This window comes from Stigmatopora nigra, chromosome 23 (genome assembly GCF_051989575.1).
Source record: "Stigmatopora nigra isolate UIUO_SnigA chromosome 23, RoL_Snig_1.1, whole genome shotgun sequence".
In the NCBI taxonomy this organism is placed as follows: domain Eukaryota; kingdom Metazoa; phylum Chordata; class Actinopteri; order Syngnathiformes; family Syngnathidae; genus Stigmatopora; species Stigmatopora nigra.
This window is the reverse complement of record NC_135530.1, coordinates 596,352-616,506: the sequence shown is the minus strand read 5'-3', so window position 1 is coordinate 616,506 and position 20,155 is coordinate 596,352. Positions and strand designations below refer to the sequence as shown.

Genomic DNA, 20,155 nt, shown 5'->3' with positions numbered 1-20,155 from the left:
CATGACAACGTACGGAGGTTGCAACTTATTTCAATTTTTCTAATTCTCCAAATTTAATCTGTGAAATTCCATAATTTTGAGTATGGGTACGGCTAGGATTGAGACACCTTGTCTTGATATTCAGATTTTTTTTATTTAGTTGCATTATCACAAAAAAGCATCTAGGGGGATTCACATAATATTGTACTTGTGGAGCCGATCAGAGATGCAAACTGCATTATCGAACTCAAAGGCCATTCAGAAATATACATACAAGAGAAAAAGCAAGTAGAAATGAAAATAATACTAAAGAGATGAAAGAATTAGACTGAAACAGAGGATGACCCATTCAAGTAGAACTAGATTGGGCTTCTTCATTTACCAAAAGGAAGATTTAGAAGGTCAAGAGAAAAACTCCAGCTTTGAAGACCAGGTACCTTCTTGGTACTACAAATACCAGTTGCCTGCAGTTGCCTCCTCAGTCGTCCTGCTCGTAAAAAGTTCCACTGCGGAAATGCCCCAGAGTCACTTCTTCTTGGTGGCCCTCTTCCCCTCGCCTTTCTTCGGAACGCCTTTTCCTCTCAGTTTCCTCAGGCGACGCATCTCCTCTTTGAAATCCTCGTGCTCATCCCTGAGGACCAAAAACACAACACAACTTAGAACCGTGCACCATTCTCCAATGGGCTAATGTGTTGATGCTGGCGTACCTGAAAAGTCCCCAAAACCGCAGGTTCTTGGTCATGGCGTAGTAGATGTTGTGTTGTGGGTACCAGTCATACACTTCCTTCTTCCTGGCCATGGGAGGATGCTGGAAAAGTTGAACTACCTTCATCGACTTGGTATCGGTCGGACGTACGACATCCCCAAATATTTGAGCACTCAGTCGGGCCATGCGAACAGCGTAGTTGGAAACACCGGCCATAATTGCTGATAATAAACAACAACAACAAAACAAAGAGGCGGTGGAAAAGTTAGGTTGCATTGACAAGGATAATTAGCTTGTTTGCAATACGACTCACACAAGTACGGCTGTATAGGAGTAAATATCACACAGCTATTTAATCAAGTACTAGATAGCCGAATGATAACATTGGTGAAAAGTACAAAAATCAGGAATATGAATCTTACCTTAATGTCACGAATTGTTTGAAAACTACAGGGCGGGGTGGACTTGTAACCACCATTAAAGAAGTGTTAACATTTTCACAAATACTATTTTTCTATCCGACACGCATAACCTTCACCGGACTTGCAACAACTTCCGTTTAGCTGCGAGACGTGATTGGATAGTTGCTTTGATTTCCGGTAACGCTTTCCATTTCATTTTGGAATTAAAGCTTCCTTAAATCAAAATTTAATACACGTTTATACACATTTTATTTATGCAGAGGTTATTTCTGACCATTTGTGAGAAACATAATTTATCCTTAAAATCTTTAAAGAAAATTTTGTAAAAATGTGGTGCGAAAAGAGGTCCGTGTCCGATAGTCTACTTCGTTGAAGTCGAAGGTTCCGCTTTTTGATAACTTATCAATTACGTACATTAAAAAGCCCCCTAAGTCGTACGTACAGGGGTGTGTATTCATTAAATTATTTCAAAAAGCCTCGTGTGCTTGTTTTTCGTTGTACTTTTTGAGTGAAATGAACTGAAAAGCACTTCAAACTTTGACCGCTAGACGGCGACAATTGACAATAAACAACGAACACAGCCAATAAGTACATAAACCTTTATTGATGTAAATGAACTATACACAATTACTTCATTATCAAGGTTCCACGGACACATTGGTGCACCACGACGAGAACGTGTCATACTGTTTTGAAAAAAATCTAAACATAATGGATGGAAGACACTTTGAGTGAGCATCTCCTAACCAAATAGTGAAGAGATGAAGTCATGCGAGGCCAAAATATGAAAAAAGATTTTTGCTTCAGGTCTGAAAGGCTGTTTTTTTAAGCCATTGCTGCAGCTCGTAGGTTAAGCACCCTTGGCACACGGCCTATCAGATGAACACGACTGGTACGTGACAAAAGAATTTGTCGGATCTTTCATCTATTTTGAGACGCTTCGGTCCTAGCCTAGTATACTCGGTCAACGTGCTCTGGCTGACAGATGGATGTCGATTGGTCGATCGGGCGCGCTCGGGAGCATCTGCCGTCATCAGACGTGCTTCGGTTGGAGGGGGCGTTCTGCTGACTCAACGGGCTGATCCCTCCACATTCTCCGCTGCGCTCCCTTTGCCTCCCCTCTCCTCTCCTCCCCTCCCCCGCTTGCCATCGCCATCGCCACAGCCACTCGGCCACATCAGCTCGGCGCATTTGCATTCTTCAGCATCCTTTTTTCTTGGTCCTAAACGGGCGTTAATGACGTTTTGGGAATTGTCGCCGAGGCAGATGCCCGCTGCAGATTCTGCCGCTCACGTGAGATAAGCGCCGTGCTCCTTGCTGCAGAAGGACAGACAGAAGAGGAGGAAGGTCGGGAGAAAGCGGCGGATTCAAGAGCAGTCGTCAAAAAAGCCTCTCTCTTTTTCCTTCTTCTGGTGTCGGTGGTGGTCAATATTGTTATTATCCTTTGGAGGGGGGCTTCACCAACGTTCGAGGAGAAAAAGGAAACAAAAGCTGGATTCCAATCTCCACGCAGAGAGGTGATGTGAGCCGCCGCGCGTGGAAGAATCCGCAGAGGAGCTGTCCGTCCGTCGGGGTGCTGATGCGGCTGTGAGGCCAGCATGGCCGCCGGGAAGTTGCTGCTCTACGCCGGCCTGGCTCTGTCTCTCTGCGCCCTGGGCATGCTGGCCGTGGCCATGTGCTCCGACCACTGGTACGAGACCGACGCCAGGCGCTACAAGGAGCGCTGCCAGAGCTTCTCCAGCCGCCGCAAGGACCCGGGCTTCATTTACATCCCCAACAACAGCCTGCCGCTGCGGAGCGCCGCCTCCGCCGTCGCCGGATACGGCCGACAGGCCCGGCAGGCGCCCCCGGCCCGAACCCGGGCCCGGCGGCAGCAGCCGTTCGCCATGAGCGCCACCGACGAATGCAACAGGCGCTACAACTCCACCAACATGGGGCTGTGGAGGAAATGCCACCGGCTGGCCTTCGACCAGGCCATCCAAGAGCTCATTCGGAAAGGTAGGACCCGCTCACACACCGGCTCCGGCGCCCCATTGTTGACTATTTGGGTCTTTCTCTTGAGGAGAAGTGGCAGCCCTTTGAACGGGACGGGGGCCACACCTTAACTCCGTGTGGATTTGAAACTCTAGTCGGAGAATCCAATTGCTGGTTATCTGTTGTGACTGAATGAAATTGTTGTGCTAGTTTGATAAAGAAGGGGGGAAAATAGGGGACCAATCCATTTTGATTGGATGTTACCGGTCCAAATTGAATTTAGCGGGTTTGTGCCTTTACTGGCTTTTCTCCAGTCAGATTTGAATTGTGGCTGGACCTTTGGCCTGAAAATAATGGGGTCGGGGTGCCTGCCAGCTGATGTACACGCGGCAAAATGGCAGCACTTTTGCTAACGACTCCAAGATTGGCATAAGACAAATCCATCATTTGGACTAAACGGGCCTCCGTCCAGCTTAGATTGGACACAATGTGGAGGCAAAACGTACACACGCAAAATCTGCCGCTCATCACCACGTTTGTCGTGAGTTCAAAGGAGTGCCGGCGGAGTGTAATTACGTATTCAGTTGCAAAACGCTCTCAGCCAAGACGCCGGAGAGAAAAGCCCCCCCCACCCCCACCAAAACAAACATGTCAATTTCCCTGTGGTGGCTAATGCTACAGAGGCGGCCTGTGTGTCGCAAAGAGGACAGCAGCCAAGACGCCGGAGAGAAAAGCCCCCCCCACCCCCACCAAAACAAACATGTCAATTTCCCTGTGGTGGCTAATGCTACAGAGGCGGCCTGTGTGTCGCAAAGAGGACAGGAAGCCGCGCTGTGGTTTTCCTGAGAGAGCTGGCTGGAAGAAATCCAAGCGTGAAGAGAGTCTGAATCGCGCCGCCGCAGCTGGGCCTTTGTGGCGGCCGCCATCTGCGCGCCCACATCCCTCCCCATGCCTCGCTAGGCCGCGCGGCAACATTGGCGTTGGGAAAAAAACAGGGTTGGACTCCCAAAAGGCAGGTTGAGGACAAAAGTTTGCATGCAAACAAGCAAACAACGGTCTGATTTGGACATTTCCGCCTGCCTCTCTTTCATCAAAGACATCCTTCTCCTGTCAAGGGAACACGGCGGCGGCCATCGCATCCTTTTCCTCTCTATCCAATAGTAAGGGGGCGGGGCGAGGTTGATTGGTATACCTCGGCTCCAGCTGCCAAGGCCTTTTTCATGGCCGCATGGGACAACTAAGGAATTCTATCCGCTAGGGAAAAAGAGAGAATCAAAGACATGGCGGCCCTTCTAGGCCAGTCTCCATGGCAACCCGCCGGGTGGAGGCCAGCGTCCATGGGCTAACGGGAGTGCCTTTTAAAGCCCGGAGCTTTAGAAGCTGCCAGTCAAAGGACGGGAAGGAGGCAGCAGAGCGCGATTGAGGGCTCTTATTACCGTGGCGGCCTAGCAAACGTGGCCGCCGCTCATAAGTCAACATTGGGAAAAGCGGCTCTGTCAAACAAAAGCAATCGAAGGACTGAGCCGACTCATCTGCTGTGACGTGTGTGTGTGTGTGTGTGTGTGTGTTGTGGGGATTCCTCTTACCCCAAGTGGTGTCCATGTCCTGGCGTCAGGTGGCCTCCAGGGTCCTGTTACAAAGACCTCCGTGCCCTGGGCGGCTTCTTCCTGCTGGGAGAGGAGGAGCAGACAGTTGGGGATGCAATGTGGGACAAAACACACACACACACACACTCGTACACACCGTGTATTTTGCAAAACAGGAGTCTGATGGAATCACACATGGGCAAAGACTCCATGTGACTCCAGTTTTTTATATGTATCCTACCTATCCTGTGCTGTCTGTCACATTTTTAAAGTCAATGTGGCCTCCCCCGGGCCCAAAAGTTTGCCCACCCCTGGTCTAGCGTTATGATTTAGCCTCCCCAGGAAAGTACACTCGTGACAACTCCATCTTCGAAACGCCATCTTTGAATTGAGCCATACATTTGGGTTGGGTCGCTCGGCCGACGGGAATTTCAATCAGGAGGCGCACAAAAGAGCAGCTGCAACCCCCTGACATCACGCCGCCGAGTTCTGCCAGGTGGCGCCGTACAAGGCCGCAAACGCCGCTCCGTCAATCGCTCCTTTCAATGCAGTCGCTCGAATGAACGTCCATTTTAGTTTGTCTTAACGCTAATCTCTCTCTCAGTGACTTTTCCAAGAGCGCGAGTCCATATTCATGCGTGAAAACTAAGTGGCATTTTCAAGCTCGTTGACCTTAACTGCTCTTTAGCGCGCAGCTCTTTAGAGGTCAGCTAGACCGCCAGATTTTCTTTCTTTCTTTCGACACGGGGGGCGCTACACGCAAATGTCAGGGTCTGGCAAAAGGCGCAAGGCCATAATACATCATCCCGCGTCTCGTTCCCGGCCCTCCCCGGAGCCGTGGTACAGATGGAGGCAGGCGCTAACTGGGTTAGCGCCGCCGTTAATTAAATGCACGCAGCGCCGGCGCTTTCGGGCCGAACCTCGAAAAAGCCGAGACGACCTGTCGACGGGGTGCTGACAATAGATACACGGTGGCGACAGATGCTCTACGTGGAATGGGAAGGGTTTAAATGATAGCGGCAAATGACCTCAACGACTTTAAATGAAGTCCGAAAGATGAGAATTGGACGGATTCCCGTCAAGCGTCCGGCCCGTCACTTTTCTCCTTGGGAGCTAATTATTTCTGTCAGCAACACGGCCTTCTGCAAAGTCGCCGGCGTCTCCGCTCCTCCAAATTTAATGAAACATGCTGTGTTTAATGAGTCATTTGCCGCTGCCGCCACCGCCGATTCACGTTCATTCAATAAAAAGAATATAATCAGGCACGGGAATGAAAACAAAACACTTTCGCCTCCATTTTGACAGGAACTTGCTGACGCTAACACAGCTGTCAAAGACAAAGGGGGGATAAAAAAAACTGTACATTTTATCCGGGGTGTGCGATTCCTATCAAGATTGACAGTTCCCACTTGAAGACTACGGTAGCAATTTTGCTATGTACATCATTTTAACTAAAACTCCATTTGAAAAACAAGGTTGCCATTTTACTATAACATTTCAAATCAAGTACATTCCTTATTTCACTCCCTTTTTTCCACTTTCACACTGATTTCGGAGCGCCGTCGACGGGCAATGGGGAGGCGGGCCGGCCCGTATCATCCGGCGGCCCTCGCCGAAGGGGTGGGGGGTCGGCTTGGAAGTGGGTCACGACGAAATGAGGCCATCCGGGGCTTGAACTGGAGCAGCCGCGGCCAGCTCCCATCTGCCGCCAACACAGCTGGCTCACGTTTACACGGGGGGGGGGGGGGCTACACTTTGACGTCCATCGTACGGGTTCAATCGGTCCAATCGGTCCTTTGGCCCTGCCCAAACGGGCATTTTGTTGCTCATTCATACATTCCATACAGAATAAAATGCACAATTACTGCCCTTTTCTCCATTTCCAATCACTATGGCGGCCACGGAGTTGGCAGGGAACCTTGAAACGAATGACCCCCGCCCCCCTTTTTGTGACGAAGCGGTCTAATGGCGGCACACCACGGCGGCGGATCTCCGTTCCCAAGCCACGCGCCGCCGAGCCTCTCCACTTACCCGAATGGAAATTGCGTCTGAGATGTTTGCGCCGAGCAATTTAGCTAAAACGACTGAGTTGGAAATCCATTCGGGGAGAGCGAGAGGGAAAGCGAGAGCCAGAGCAATATGCGCTTGGTGGAAAAAGGCCCGCAATCTGCTGGAACGTCACGAGAAAAGAAATCAGCCAGCGTCCGCTAGCGGAAATGAAAGCGTGGGGGTGTCGAGGTTGGCCCGGAAAGGTGCCTGATCAAAATACTAAACGTCTAACGATCTTTGCTTGTTATTTGAAAAGCCTCGGTACGTTTTTCCTCATCAATATATTTCAGATGGATCTCCCAACACTCATTTTAACACCAAATTTTGTTCTTTGCAGGTTCCATCGCGCAATGCTCCTACATCAAGTACCACTACTCCTCGGGCACAATCCCCAAAAACCTCTCGTACAACATCACCAAGACGATACGGCAGGACGAATGGCACTCCCTCCGTAAGTCCGCATCTTTTTACGTGCTCATTTTCCTGTCCGGATGTAGCAAAAGGCCAGCTAAACGTATTTCCAGCCCGTGACCAAGCGCTTGGATGCACTAAAGACAGTTTTCTTGCCATTTGCACTGGCTCAAAAGACAGAGGCTTTTCACAATTGCGTTTTTTGCCCCCATGCATTGACTTATGAGGCTTTTAGGAGCTCTGCAAGCAGAATAATTAGGACATAGGACGCCGTTGTTGGACCATAACAAGCCCGCCGGGGGGGGGGGGGGAGATTGAACCACTTAGCTTTGTACATATTGCCCTTTTTCCACTTGACTAATGCAGTCATTGGAACGAGACAAATGAGCGTCACCCTCTTTGAACCACGCCAAACGTTCCCCCAGACTTAGAAATATAGAGAGCGGCGTCTCTCTAATGACGGCGGGGGTCACTGCTTGCCGTTTTTGGCTCGGGCGCTTTCTGGGATTGGGCGGTGGATATTTGGAAATTCAAAAGCAAGAAGGATGGAAGAGGGAAAAAATGGGCAAATAGACGCAGTATTTGAGGTGGCACATTTTGAAATCGAACAGCGCTTTTGCTAATCCCCTCTATATTTATCCGTCGACATAATCCTCCATTTTTTTTTTTTTTTGCACGAGGGCCTAGCGAAAATAGGGCTCGGCTTCCCCCCTCCTCTCCCCCGTTTCCATTGAAAGCCGACGGGAGAGCCGGGGGAAGAAACTGCTGTCTAGCGTCACAGCCGCTGAGGATCAAGCCCCAGCTTTAGTTGGATTTGTCAGCAAAAGCCACTCGGGCTCACGTGCCGCCGCAGACAAGTCAAGTAAGCGCCCAAGTCTCTTTTCTGCTCGTTGACGACGGCAAATCGGAAATAAAAAAAAAAAAAGCCGGGAAAGGACTGGCGCGGCTTCTAAAAACAAAGCGCGGATCCAAAATGGCAGTCCGCGGCTGGCCAGTTTCCCAATTGCTAATATTATCCCCAAATGGGCATCCTCGTGTCAGCTTTTGAAGCCGGCCGTGTGGCGCTTGGCGGATTTTAGGCAAAATATGGCAGCCTTAAAGTGACATTTGTGTATGATTCATATTCACTATGTGTCTGAGTCACGGCGCCCAGTGAAAAAGAGACGCTTTTACGCGCAAAGTCTGCTCTTTTGCACCGACATTTGCATCTGCAAGTCTTAGCCGCTCGTCACTTTGCGTCAACGTAGACGACGACGCCATACGTTGAACGTTGGCATTATGGGGCTCGGGGTCGGCTTGAGATTTTTCCGACATTCCCATTGTTTGAAAATGCTGCATTTGGGTCCGATCTGAAAAAAAAAAGTGATCCAGGTCCAGTAGAAGCAAAGCCAATTGCAGCGCCACTTTCATATTTGACTCCATTTGAATAAATCCAAAATGGATGTCCGTCAATGCGTTCAAAGTCCCAAATGGACTCTTGTCAGACTCAATTCTTTCTCCATTTTCCCATTTTTTTTTAGCCAAACACTTCTCTTATACCTTTCTGTAATCAGGCTGGCAATTCCGTCACGTCTCCATCAGCGAGCCGAGTCACAATAGATAACGTCTCTTGGCTTAAAAAGCCTCCTGGGAAGTCTGTGGAATCATCTTCAAATGGAAGCCAGCCCACGGATGTCAATCGCTTCTTCTTCTTTTTATTTTTTGGGGAGACGAGCTCTTTTTTTCGGTCCCTAGCGCCTTCCCTAAAAGCGACAGTTTCCTCACAAGCCGTGGCGGCGTGACTTTGATGTGGAATCCTCCCGACGCGGATGAAGCGTCGTCAACGACGGAGGAGGAGGAAAGAGATGCTATCGCAAATACGTCAAAGTGCCTTCCGCGTTATGCTCTTGTCTTGTATTTCAAGCAAACAGGCCATAAATGGCACTTGAAGAGTTGTCGGTCGGACAAAAGTTAACATTGATCACTTGACTTTGGAGAGAGCTCCGACATTTCATCTTTAATCCCACTCTTTAATGACTTCCCTCCCTCCTTTCTATTAATATGGCGGAAATATTCCCTCGGTCTTTGGCCGGATGGAAGCGCTCCAGCTCCAAGTGGAGTGCGATATTTTGGCCGGCTTCCATGCGGGGAACTTCCTTGGCTGGCGGAAGGCTGATCGATAATCTATAATGATCAGATGACTTCCAATGGGTCGTCTTGAGAACAAATAATGGAGTAGAAAACCCACAGAAAATGAGCTTCTACGTCAGGGCTGTTTGAATTTGTTCCTTGGAGGGACTGTTCCATTTGTTCTTGGGCTTTTCGAAGCTCTTGATCCATCACAAATGTTCCAAAATGCCATTTTTCTCTCTCCAAAGTCTTCCTAGAAGAGCCAAAGTGTTCCAAAGCAACTTTGGGCCTTCGCTGGAACATCTCCGCCGAGATGACAAGTGAGAATTTGCACCCGTCGAGGTGGGGATTAGCGTGGAATTCTACAAAGCCCAGCTTAAATTTAAAGGGAACTAGAGGAAGATGAGCTTCTCAAAGCACATTTCTTGAGGAAGCTTTTGGATTTCCAAAGTGACTTTCTATTGCAAAAAAATTTCAAAAGGCAATTGGTCAGTTATTAAATGGGAAAGGGGCCACAAGTTGAACAATCTTTCCATACTTGCACTAAAACCACAGTATTTAATCTTCTACGGAACAACAATAAAGGCCGTCGAGAAACGGTAAACAATTTTGGACGTTTCCACGGTAAAGCGTGCGAGTTTAAGGGTTAAAAAAAGAGGCGAATTTTCTCAGTTTGATGGGGAATTTTTGTCCAAGTCCTTGAAAAAGCGCCGCCTAATGTGGCGTGATGAAATGAGTCATTTACTGCGCTCATTTGTCACGCAGAGGCGCCGCGCCGAGCGTGCGCGCATTAGGATGTTTGCTGAAGAGTCGCAGCTAAAAATATCCGCAGACACCTATCGTAACGCTTGGAAACGCACACGCCGCCAAAGGGCTTTTCTAGTGCACTTTCTCTCTCTTTTTTTTTGAATAACAACAACCAGAGCCAAAAAACAGGACGGGGAATTTCCAATTTCCTCAACCTGCAGAGCTAAAGATGACCATGTAGCCAAAAAAACAGACTCCCGTTAGACATAGACGTCCATTTCCCTCATTAAAACACCGACGCGGGTCTTAATGACTTGAAATAAGCTGCGGCGGGCGAGTGGGCGGCCGCCATTGTCAACACAATTGCCGTCCGTTTCATAACAATATACGCCCGTGAATAGCATTTATTGCGGTTTAAATAAAATGCAAAGCTTCCAGACAGAAATGAAAAACGTGCTTTATCGCCAACGTCGGCGTCTGAGAAAGAACGGGCAAAGTAGACGCTATCGTTTTTTTTTATCGAGTGGGCGCGTTTTTGTGGAGAAAAGTAGCGTTTAAGTGGCTTTTGTCAGCACCTCGTAAGACGCTTTCCCAAGTCGATGCGTGATAGAAAATGCCTGTTTAAATGGCGCGTCAATGGCGAGAGACAGACTTTGGTCTTTTCACGCTCGCCGCGGGGTGCCGCCGTTTAGCGCGCCACGTTACTTTGACACTGACGCAATTATCGCGATTCTTCTTCGATTGACGAAAGTTCAACGAGACGTTGAGGAACATACACCAATGTTGGCGTCCTCACGCCACTTTGGTCGACCTCCGTCTTGGAAAACCTCGCCGTGGCTATGGGGGCGGGACCGTCAAAGTCCATTGGCTTTTGGCTGAACCGGCGCCACTCCAATGTCGGCCATCTCGCAAAGCCGATTGACGTCGAGATTTTGCAAACTCTGAGCCGCTAATCCTGGAGACGCCGTCTTGGGAGAGCGCCAAATCATCCTTTTTTCCTCCTCACGATTTGTCCCAATTGTACCGCCGAGAGATCACGTTTTCTTCCGTGTCCGTCTTCAGATTTGCGGCGGATGACGGCGGGCTTCATGGGCATGGCGGTGGCCATCATCCTGTTCGGATGGATCGTCGGCGTGCTGGGCTGCTGCTGGGATCGAGGACTCATGCAGTACGTGGCCGGTCTGCTCTTCCTGATGGGAGGTGAGTTGCAAAAAAATGGAAATAGGAGGCCAATGAGCCGCTTTGGCGCCGTCCCGTGAGTTTGGCATGCGCTACTTGTAGCTAGGGGTCAATTAGAGTGCCCAATTAAGCTAGCATGCTACTCCACACAAGCTTGAATCGAACCCGGTCCATTTGTAATTGTTGTAGGCACCTTCTGCATCATCTCCCTTTGCACGTGCGTGGCCGGCATCAACTTTGAGCTGTCGCGCTACCCCCGCTACCTGTACGGCCTCCCCGACGACATCGGCCACGGCTACGGCTGGTCCATGTTCTGCGCCTGGGGGGGTCTGGGCCTGACCCTCATCGCCGGCTTCTTCTGCACGTTGGCGCCGTCCGTGCAGCCCGTCCCCAGGTCCACCTGCCCCAAGTCGCGGCAAGAGAACGGCACCGTCTGCTAAGCTGGCCCAAACCAAGAAAAAGAAAAGAAAAAAAAAGCCATCCTAATCGCCGTTTCGTTGCTTTTTTGGGGGGACTTTTGTGTTTGGAATTTGAAAAAAAAATGGATGTTTTAAGATCTACTATATTGAAAAAAATAGGAGGACGAGCCAGATGGTACTGCATTTAAAAAAAAAAAACGACGTTGGATAAAAAAGGAATATACTTGACTATGAAATCCAATATTTCTCATGGATTCTTGAGAACTCTTAAAAAAAAAAACACCCTGGACGCCGGACAGAATATTCCAGAGGAGCGGCGCCGTCCCCTTTAGACGCAACTAGGACCAAAGCGTAGCCGCCGTTTTCTACGCCGTTTTCCTTTCCAAGCAAGCCATCGGGGGGCATTGTCAACAAACCGAGCAGACGTGCGTGACCACTTTTGTTCCCGTGTTAGTCATTAGACGTCAATGTATATCGTACGTACGCCGCGTGTTTCCGTGGCGGGGACAAGAAGAATTAAAAAAAAAAAAGAAATTGGCCAAACGGAGCCCCGCATTTTGCCCGTGGAGAGATGCAGTATCCTGTTCAACCCCCGTCGGGAAAATGGCGTCCGGCGACTGGGAAGCTAAGCTAAGATAGCCGAGCTAAAAGTAGAAAAGCACAAAGTCGGGAAGGAAAAAGTCATGGCTGGGATTTTCAGTGGTTGATAACGGAGGCCATTCGCCAGGGATTTCATGATCAAATTAAAATTCACGACATGGATTAAAGACCTTAACTTTGACTGTTACTCATCAAACAGTTTCATCTTTGGCGGCCATCAAGGAGCTGAGCGGAAAAATAACGCCACAATTTACGACCCGCCACGATTTATAGAGGACAAACGGACAAGGTTATTTTGGACGCCGCTATCTATTTATTCATAAGAAAAATCCTGGCCTCAGAATTTCTTTTTTGCGCTTTTTGGGGGAATTGGATCACAGGAGTTTCAAGTGCTCTGATGTCGGATTTCTAATAGGTATATAGTATTTTTTTTTCTACTCTTCTATTGACCATGAAACGACTTTAACCCTAGTGGACACCAAGGGCTCTGCGGCTACAAATTTCCACCGATAACAAGCCTGGAGAGGCCAGGATGTACTAAAAGACGGTTTGAACTAAATGAAAAGTTAACGAGAGCACAAAGTCCAGGCCAGCCATCATGGCGCCAAAATATCCACGGCGCAAACATGCATTTTCCATCCAAATGTCGGATATCGCCACACACAACCCTTACCAAAGATCAAATTATCACAAATAACCAAATTTTGGGTACAACTGTCACAAGCATTAACATCATCCCTTATTAAATAAACCCAACTCAGTCATATCATCAACAAAAACAACAACAACAAAAAAGCACATATACGCAGCGGACAGAAACAGTCAAAAAGCACCTGCGTGATTCTTTTTGAAATGACAGCGATACTGCAACTCCCATTCTGGACAAAGTCAAACGTGATCTATCGACCTTTACCACCAGTAAAGTATCTGTTCAGTGAAAAAAAAAAAAGAGGAAATGTTCAACTGTGGAATGTAACATCGCAACAGAATAAATCTCTTGGTGTGTTTACTAACGCCGTGCTCTGTCGTCCATCACCGACTAAATTCCAACGACAAAAATCATCATCTTGCATTAGATCAAAGGTCGATATTGAAGATTGAAAGATAGATGAAAACCGGCATGCATCTTAAAAAACGACAGCTAGCATAAACTGGCAAGCACACAAAACAATATTTGCTCCTAAAAACCTATCTTCAATACATCATCACAATCATGATTTGAGACTTCCAGGCCATGGGAATTCTGGGTAAAACAAATAAAAGCACACCCACACAGCACATTGTTGCTATTTTTACAACAAGCCAGGCACAAAAGACGGCCGCTCGCTCATCAAATGTCATGTTTTGTTGGGGTTTGGATTGCTTGGGTGTGTTTACAAGTGTGTGTTTACAAGTGTGTGTTTACGTGTGTGTGTTCCATGCCATTGTACGACTTCCACATTTTAGGCCGGATGAGGTTGCACGGACAGAAGCGCCGCTTTTCCCGTTACCATGACTCCATGAATAATAAATAGCCATTGGCCAGACGATTGGCGCTCGATTGGGGCGGGGACTGTTTGGAAATGTCATCATTTGGGATGGGTGAGGTCCCTCGTTTTGGAGCCAATTCCTAATCTACAGCCCCTTTTAAAAAAAAACAATTACAGTACCTGCCCACATCTTGATTTATTGGAGTCATTATTCTTGCCTGCAGGTGAGAGACGGGTGACAGTTGTGGACGCTTACATCGATGGGGAACTCTAATTGCAAGAGGGCGTGGCCACTCCATGCAATTAGCAGCACACTCTGCTGTCTACAATAGAAAACACACAATCAGAAATTGCATTCCAACCACGACCACATTGATATAGATGAAATACTCGTTGCATCTTAGAATTTCTTTCGTTTGAAAGCGCTACAAAGAATGAAACTTGCAAAGAAGTTAATACTTACCATGACCACGAGCAACAAAGACGAGCATTCTTGTCTTTTAAACAAGGCTGGAGGAATTTCTTCCTCTTCAAACAAGCAGCTCTAAGTTTTCGGTGACTGTACAGTGCCCTCGGGTGGACTTTAGTGGACATTACAACCAAAAAAAAGTGCTGGAGTCGGTTGCCATGTAATGGATCCGGGTTTTCTTATGTATCTATTTTACTAAACTTTATGATTTGTGGCTGCTCCATTCATGAAATCGCTCGAATCTTTTTCCCCTTAATTCAGCAAGATCTGCCATGGAAAATTAGGTGGCTGCCGTGACCAAAAATGTCCACCGGAGGGCGCATATGTTGTGTTCCGGGGGCGAGCCCGAGGCTCGACGAAAATTGCCGAAGAAGGCCGAGCGAGAAGCGGCGGCGTCCGGAACATCCGGCCTCTTCAAACATAAACAGCAATGGCGGAAGCAGCTGCGTCGTCCACAGCGGCCCCAGCGGTAGCGGGAGGTTGGACCAAACACGTAACTTGCAGGTACGATGGAAGTGATGTCGTCGAAATGGCGACGAGAGAGCAATTTGGTGGCCGGGCGACGACTGTCGAGCGGTTGTCAACGACTGGCGGCGGCGGCCGTGACGACGACGCCGCCGTTGTTGTTGTGGTCTCGGCCGTTGTCGCCGTTGTTGCCGTCGTTGCTAGGATTTCGAACCAGCATGACAACCGTGTTTTTGCTTGATGTCGGCCGTGCGCGCGACGGCTAGCGATGTCGTTTACAAAGACGCGGACGGCGATCGCCACAAAGGCGGAGGGGGCCGGCGTCATGGTTAACGGGCCAACATGGAGGAGGGGGCGTGGGGGGGCAGACCAAACAGCCTGCCTGCCTGCCTGCCAGCCAGCCAGCACTTGACCTTGTTTTACCACCGCACCGACTTGTGTCTAGTCAGCAACATTTGGTTCCCATCAAGGGCTAGCTTGTCATTTGGACCTTCTTTCTGGTCCCATCACGTGACAATGGTCCTCCATCTTTGCAGGTATTTCTTGCACGGACTCTGCAAAGAAGGCGACAACTGTCGCTATTCTCACGATCTGACCAGCAGCCAGCCGGCCGGAGCCATGCTTTGCAAGTTCTACCAGAAGGGAAACTGCGTGTTTGGGGAGCGCTGCAGGTGAGTGACGGACGCTCTTCCCTAGGGTTGACGTGATGTCAAACAGCCCGAACGACAGGCCGTCATTGACAACCTGATGGTTGAAAGGCGCTGCCTGACTTTCCTTTTGAGAGGGCGACACCCCCTCCATCCCTCCCGCCAGAGCAGCGAGCAGACGGCAGACGCCGTCTGCTCGCTGTCTGTCTCCATAGTTACCCGGGCGGCGCGAGGCGACCCCCGTTGACGGTGACCCGACGACACTTTGGGTTTGCGCTGACGCATTCCTTCGTCCTGGAGACGGAGGAATGCCAGCGTGCTAAAGAATAGACGTGGGGGGGGGGGGTTGGTTCTTGTAGCTCAATTCCCTGGTGTTTGGCCATTGTGATGGAGCCGACCCCCCCGAGCGACCCCCCTCCTTCTCCACTTTCGGGCTTAACAAAGCGCACTTGATTCTGCGTCGCAATTGCATAACGCTCTTCGCTTGCGCTGTTGCCGGGTTCCCCGCTTTGACTCTTCTGCGGCGCCCTCCTGCTCTCCATTTATGCGTGGCACCTCCTTCCGGTCGACGGCTTTGACTGTCTTTAGTTTTTGGCTCCGCCCACGTTCATTCCATCATCCAAAATGCCTCCTCCAGGTTTGAACATCAAAGCCAGTCAGAAGAAGAGCCACCGCCGCCGCCGTCGTCGCCCACCACCGAGCCGTCGTCCTCCCCGTCCGGAGCCGGCCTCCCCGATCCGGATCTGGGCGGAGACTGGGTCAACGCCGCAGAATTCGTGCCGGGGCAGCCGTACTGCGGGCGCGGTGAGTCTTCGGCGAACGTGGGGCGGGAACACGGTGCCCGGTGTGCTAAAGGCACGCCACGCCTCTTTTCAGCCGACTCGGCCCCCCTCATCGAGGAGTTTGGGCGGCGGGACGACAAGGAGCTCCGCAAGCAGCTGTGCCCGTACGCCGCCGTGGGCGAGTGCCGCTACGGCCTGAACTGCGTGTACCTCCACGGCGACGTGTGCGACATGTGCGGCCTGCAGGTGCTCCACCCCGGCGACGACGACCAGCGCTCCAAGCACACCAAGGTATTGGGCGGCCGCCCCCCTGAGAGGCGCTGGGCCCGCCCGACCCGTGGGCTCGTATCTGTTGGCAGGCGTGCATCGAGGCGCACGAAAAAGACATGGAGATCTCCTTCGCCGTCCAACGCAGCAAGGACATGATGTGCGGCGTGTGCATGGAGGTGGTGTTCGAGAAGAGCAACCCGGGCGAGCGCCGCTTCGGCATCCTCTCCAACTGCGCCCACTGCTACTGTCTCAAGTGCATCCGTAGGTGGCGCAGCGCCCGCCAGTTTGAGAGCAGAATCGTCAAGTGAGTGGTCGCCGGGCTGGAGGGAACGGGCCTCTCTGGAACCGGGACCAAAACGGGGCGTCTCTCTCTCGGCAGGTCTTGCCCCGAATGCAGGATCACGTCCAACTTTGTCATCCCCAGCGAGTTCTGGGTGGAAGAGAAGGAGGAAAAGCAAAAACTCATTCAGACGTACAAGGACGGCATGGGGTAAGTGGGCGGGCCTTTTTAGGGGGGGCGGTTTCCAAGGTTCCAAAACGCCCTCCCTCTCTTTCTCCCCAGGGTCAAACCGTGCCGATACTTTGCCGAAGGTCGCGGCACGTGTCCTTTCGGCTCCAACTGCTTCTACAAGCACGCCTACCCCGACGGGCGGCTGGAGGAGGCCCAACCCCCGCGGCGGCAGAACGGCTCCAACGGCAGAAACCGGGTAAGACGAGGTTTTCCAGGCCAAAAAGTCCAAATGACTCCTAACCTAATGTTTCCTTCCTTGGCAGAGCACCCGCCACTCGCGCCTCTGGGACATGCTGGGCGAGCGGGAAAGCGGCGACTCGTTTGACGACGACGAGGGCGAGGTGGTGACCTTCGAGCTGAGCGAGATGCTCCTCATGCTGCTGGCCGCCGGCACCGACGAGGAGACCACCGACTCTGAGGACGACTGGGACTTGTTTCACGACGAATTGGATGAATTTTACGAAATTTACCTATAGCTGCCCAGCGCCCACCAGCCCTCCCCACGTGCGTACTCTGGTCATCGGCCATTCCTTAGGACGGATCCCAGAGAGAAAATAGTTGCGCCCCCTCCCCCGTATGGCGGCAGTGTCTTTTGAGCAGGCCGTCAAAAAACGGGTCAGTTATAAAAAAAAACAAAAGGGAATTATGTTGAGCCGTTCCTTTTCTAGCTTCTCCCCGTCCGTGACTTCTGGTCCCGCCTGGTAACGCCACTCGCTGGCACTTCCTAAGTTGTTTCCGCGGCGCAGCCGGAATCTTTGCGTCCTGCAGAATTGTTCATTTGTTCCAACGCCGTTCCAGAGGCGTGTCCACCGTCGTGGGTTTGTTCCCCCCCACCCCAAATCCCCTAAACCCCGCCCACCGTTTGCACCTTAAAATCACCGAGCAGCTGACAAGCAAGACAGACTTGGATTGCCCCGCCCCCTCCCGTCATTTCATCAAGTGCAATACTGGACTATCTACTGACTTTAAATCCCAAGAAGGAGGAGGTCCTTCCTGCAATTTGGCCCAAGAGTACAGCGGGAAGGAAGGGCGGCGGCAGGAGCCACCGGCGGCTTTCGTCGGCCATTTTTTTCTCCATCATCCGCGTGGCAAGGCGAAATGTTTCTCTGTTGGCCACCTGTCCGCCGTCTCTGTTGGAATACATTTGTTTATATGGAGATGTGTGTGTTTTCTATGTTCCACGGCCATCCATCTTAACTTGAAAATAAAAGTTTATTACCAACCTATGCCAAGCTCTCCTGTCTTTGTTGGGGGAGTGAGATGAATCGAAGGGGGTCGGTCAGTCGTTGAAGAATTTATTTCCGTAGCATTTCCCATGGGTGTTTTCCAGTGGGGTATCTCCCATTAGATTCCATTTTTGCAACAAATAATCCCTTCTTGAAGTAAATCCCCACAATATATAGTAGGGGTGGGTAAACTATTCCACTGTGGACCACCTGTCCTTTGGTGCCAACCCATAATGAGGAAAGCTTTCCACAAAGGTGGAATGTGACAGGTGCAATCAGTTCAGTGCATTCTGGTGTTTCAGCACCCCTGTTGGTCAAAAGGTCTTTGCTGAATCGCTTGGAACAAAAACCTGCACTCCTAGTGGCCCTGGACCAGTAGTTTGCCCACCCCTGGTGCAGAGTAAAGCTTTTAATACTCTAATAGCAGTCCAATCCGTGGTGTAGACTCCATACCTTGGTTTCTATGGCACTCTTGGAACAGGAGGATGAAGAAGGAGGAGGAGGAGGAGGAGGAGCAGAGAGAAAGGCAGCCCCTCCCGATATGCCGCTGCCGCCTCCTCCGTCCTACGATGATCGCGGACTTCGCCAAGGACAACCGTAAGGCGTCGCGATTGGCGGGCAACCCGAGCTCCGACTTGCCATCGCCCTCCCCGGGGGCCGCCGGGCCGCCCAGCGGCAGGCGGGAGACGCGCGCTAGCTGGGAGGACGGCGTCCGGCCCCCCACCACCCGCACCATGGCATCGGCGGACTCGGGCCAGGCGGGATCCGCGGCGGACGCCCCCTTGGTGGCCGCCAGCTGGGCGCGTAGCCTCCTCTACAAGGTCCTGTGCTTCCTGCTGCTGGTGTCGCAGGGTGGCCTCCTGGACTTTTACCTGATCGCCTTCACCGACCTCTACTGGTGCTCGTGGATCGCCACGGACCTGGTGGTGGTCTCGGGCTGGGCGCTCTTCTTCGTGAAGAACGCGCGGGGCAAGCGGGAGCGGGCCTGCGGCTTCCGGCAGAAGGGCTCGCCCCACGGCGGGGCGGGCGCTCACCTGGGCGAGTTCACCTACGCTTACCTGGCTTGGCTGGTCCACGTCATGGCCTTCACTCCCAAGGCGGCGCTGGTCCTGGAGACCTCCATCCTGGACCTGGTGGCGCTCCAGGTGCCGCTGGGGCTGACGGGATTCAAGGCGGTCATCCTGCTGTCGGCGCCCCTGCTCTTCTGCCTCCTCAACGCCGTGGCCGAGGACCTGAACGGGGCGATCCGCCACCGCTCGCAGAGCTGCTTCACCGCCACCTGCCTGGATCTGTTGGACAGCTTCTCCCTGGTGGAGGCGCTGCTGCGGAACGGTGACGGCGGCGTGGACGACGGCCCCGTCCCGGCGCCCTACCTCAAACACGCCGCCACCGCCGTCTACTTGACGGCCCTGGCCGCCCCGGTGGTCTGGCTGTACGAGTTGGCCGCCTCGGCGCCGCGGCGGCGTTGGCTCTGGGCCCGATTGGTCTCGACGGGCCTGCTGGTCAACGCGCCCCTGCTGGCCGTGCGTTGCTTCCAGGTGTACGCGCAGCGTGGCCCCGTCTCCGTCTTCATGTTCAAGAACGTCTTCTTCCTGGCGTGCGGCGCGCTGGAGCTGAGCGAGCAGTGCGTGGCCGCCCGCGCTCGCCGCCGGGCCCGCTTCTCGCGCGGCGTCTCCGAGAACGACATGTGCCCGCACGGCTACGTCAACACCCTGGCGGTGGCCCAATCCTAGACCCAAAATTGGCCGCTAATTCCTCACCAACTTGTCCCAGAAGTTACCTGGTAGTATATGGTCCTGGTGTCGTTCCAGTTGAGAGACATTGGATCTCTCCGTGGACTTTATCTCCGCCCGAACGGCCTTTGTGTCTTCTTGGCCGCCGCCGCCGGCCAATGGGGACGATGGGACGGTGGTGCTACTTTGCAAGTATGTTTTTGTGCCTGCACTCCAATGTCTTCGTGGTGCTCTTAAAGCTAACGCGCTATTCATCGTTTGCTATTTAATATGGATGACGGCGTGGTCTGCAAGTTCGTGCTCGTCCTGACTTAGCGTAGACGCCGTAGTCTTCCCGTAGTACGTCCACTCGCCTCCATACCGACGTGAAATGTGTCCAGTGTCCATGGTTAGCCTTCACTT

At 51.6% G+C, this 20,155-nt stretch overlaps 4 protein-coding genes across 7 annotated transcripts; 3 read left to right on the top strand and 1 right to left on the bottom strand.

The window, feature by feature from the left end:
* Window positions 1-114: 114 nt before the first annotated feature.
* Window positions 115-14,805, bottom strand: mrps33 (mitochondrial ribosomal protein S33). 3 transcript variants are annotated; one of them, XM_077709339.1, is made up of 5 exons: window positions 14,114-14,805; window positions 13,831-13,973; window positions 4,668-4,751; window positions 687-906; window positions 115-610 (listed from the first exon to the last, which is right to left on the bottom strand). In XM_077709339.1, exons 3-5 carry the CDS (start codon window positions 4,681-4,683, stop codon window positions 505-507), a joined length of 342 nt encoding a protein of 113 aa, XP_077565465.1. In that variant the 5' UTR covers window positions 4,684-4,751; window positions 13,831-13,973; window positions 14,114-14,805; the 3' UTR covers window positions 115-504. The 3 variants fall into 3 exon arrangements, with proteins under 3 accessions (XP_077565465.1, XP_077565466.1, XP_077565467.1); XM_077709340.1 differs by having other exon boundaries at window positions 4,668-4,748; XM_077709341.1 differs by lacking the exons at window positions 4,668-4,751; window positions 13,831-13,973; window positions 14,114-14,805 and adding an exon at window positions 1,108-1,276 and having other exon boundaries at window positions 118-610.
* On the top strand, window positions 2,001-13,194 carry tmem178bb (transmembrane protein 178Bb). Its single transcript, XM_077709338.1, has 4 exons — window positions 2,001-3,105; window positions 7,054-7,167; window positions 11,046-11,183; window positions 11,352-13,194. The coding sequence occupies exons 1-4, from the start codon at window positions 2,706-2,708 to the stop codon at window positions 11,600-11,602; spliced, it is 903 nt and encodes a 300-aa protein (XP_077565464.1). The 5' UTR covers window positions 2,001-2,705; the 3' UTR covers window positions 11,603-13,194.
* Window positions 14,468-18,020, top strand: mkrn1 (makorin, ring finger protein, 1). Of its 2 annotated transcripts, XM_077709337.1 has the most exons (8): window positions 14,468-14,623; window positions 15,121-15,255; window positions 15,869-16,035; window positions 16,108-16,304; window positions 16,373-16,587; window positions 16,663-16,773; window positions 16,846-16,990; window positions 17,058-18,020. In XM_077709337.1, the coding sequence occupies exons 1-8, from the start codon at window positions 14,550-14,552 to the stop codon at window positions 17,268-17,270; spliced, it is 1,257 nt and encodes a 418-aa protein (XP_077565463.1). In that variant the 5' UTR covers window positions 14,468-14,549; the 3' UTR covers window positions 17,271-18,020. The 2 variants fall into 2 exon arrangements, with proteins under 2 accessions (XP_077565463.1, XP_077565462.1); XM_077709336.1 differs by having other exon boundaries at window positions 15,869-16,304.
* Window positions 18,021-18,545: 525 nt separating this feature from the next.
* Window positions 18,546-19,945, top strand: tmem121b (transmembrane protein 121B). Its single transcript, XM_077709305.1, has one exon. It carries the CDS (start codon window positions 18,590-18,592, stop codon window positions 19,751-19,753), a length of 1,164 nt encoding a protein of 387 aa, XP_077565431.1. The 5' UTR covers window positions 18,546-18,589; the 3' UTR covers window positions 19,754-19,945.
* Window positions 19,946-20,155: the final 210 nt, after the last annotated feature.

Coding starts and splice junctions, on each gene's coding strand:
- tmem178bb (XM_077709338.1), top strand. CDS start 2,706: ATGGCCGCCGGGAAGTTGCTGCTCTACGCCGGCCTGGCTCTGTCTCTC. Junction 7,168..11,045: donor GGACGAATGGCACTCCCTCC/GTAAGTCCGCAT, acceptor GTCCGTCTTCAG/ATTTGCGGCGGATGACGGCG. Junction 11,184..11,351: donor TCTGCTCTTCCTGATGGGAG/GTGAGTTGCAAA, acceptor TAATTGTTGTAG/GCACCTTCTGCATCATCTCC.
- mrps33 (XM_077709339.1), bottom strand. Junction 611..686: donor CGGTTTTGGGGACTTTTCAG/GTACGCCAGCAT, acceptor TTTGGTCCTCAG/GGATGAGCACGAGGATTTCA.
- tmem121b (XM_077709305.1), top strand. CDS start 18,590: ATGATCGCGGACTTCGCCAAGGACAACCGTAAGGCGTCGCGATTGGCG.
- mkrn1 (XM_077709336.1), top strand. CDS start 14,550: ATGGCGGAAGCAGCTGCGTCGTCCACAGCGGCCCCAGCGGTAGCGGGA. Junction 16,774..16,845: donor ACGTACAAGGACGGCATGGG/GTAAGTGGGCGG, acceptor CTTTCTCCCCAG/GGTCAAACCGTGCCGATACT. Junction 16,991..17,057: donor GCTCCAACGGCAGAAACCGG/GTAAGACGAGGT, acceptor CTTCCTTGGCAG/AGCACCCGCCACTCGCGCCT.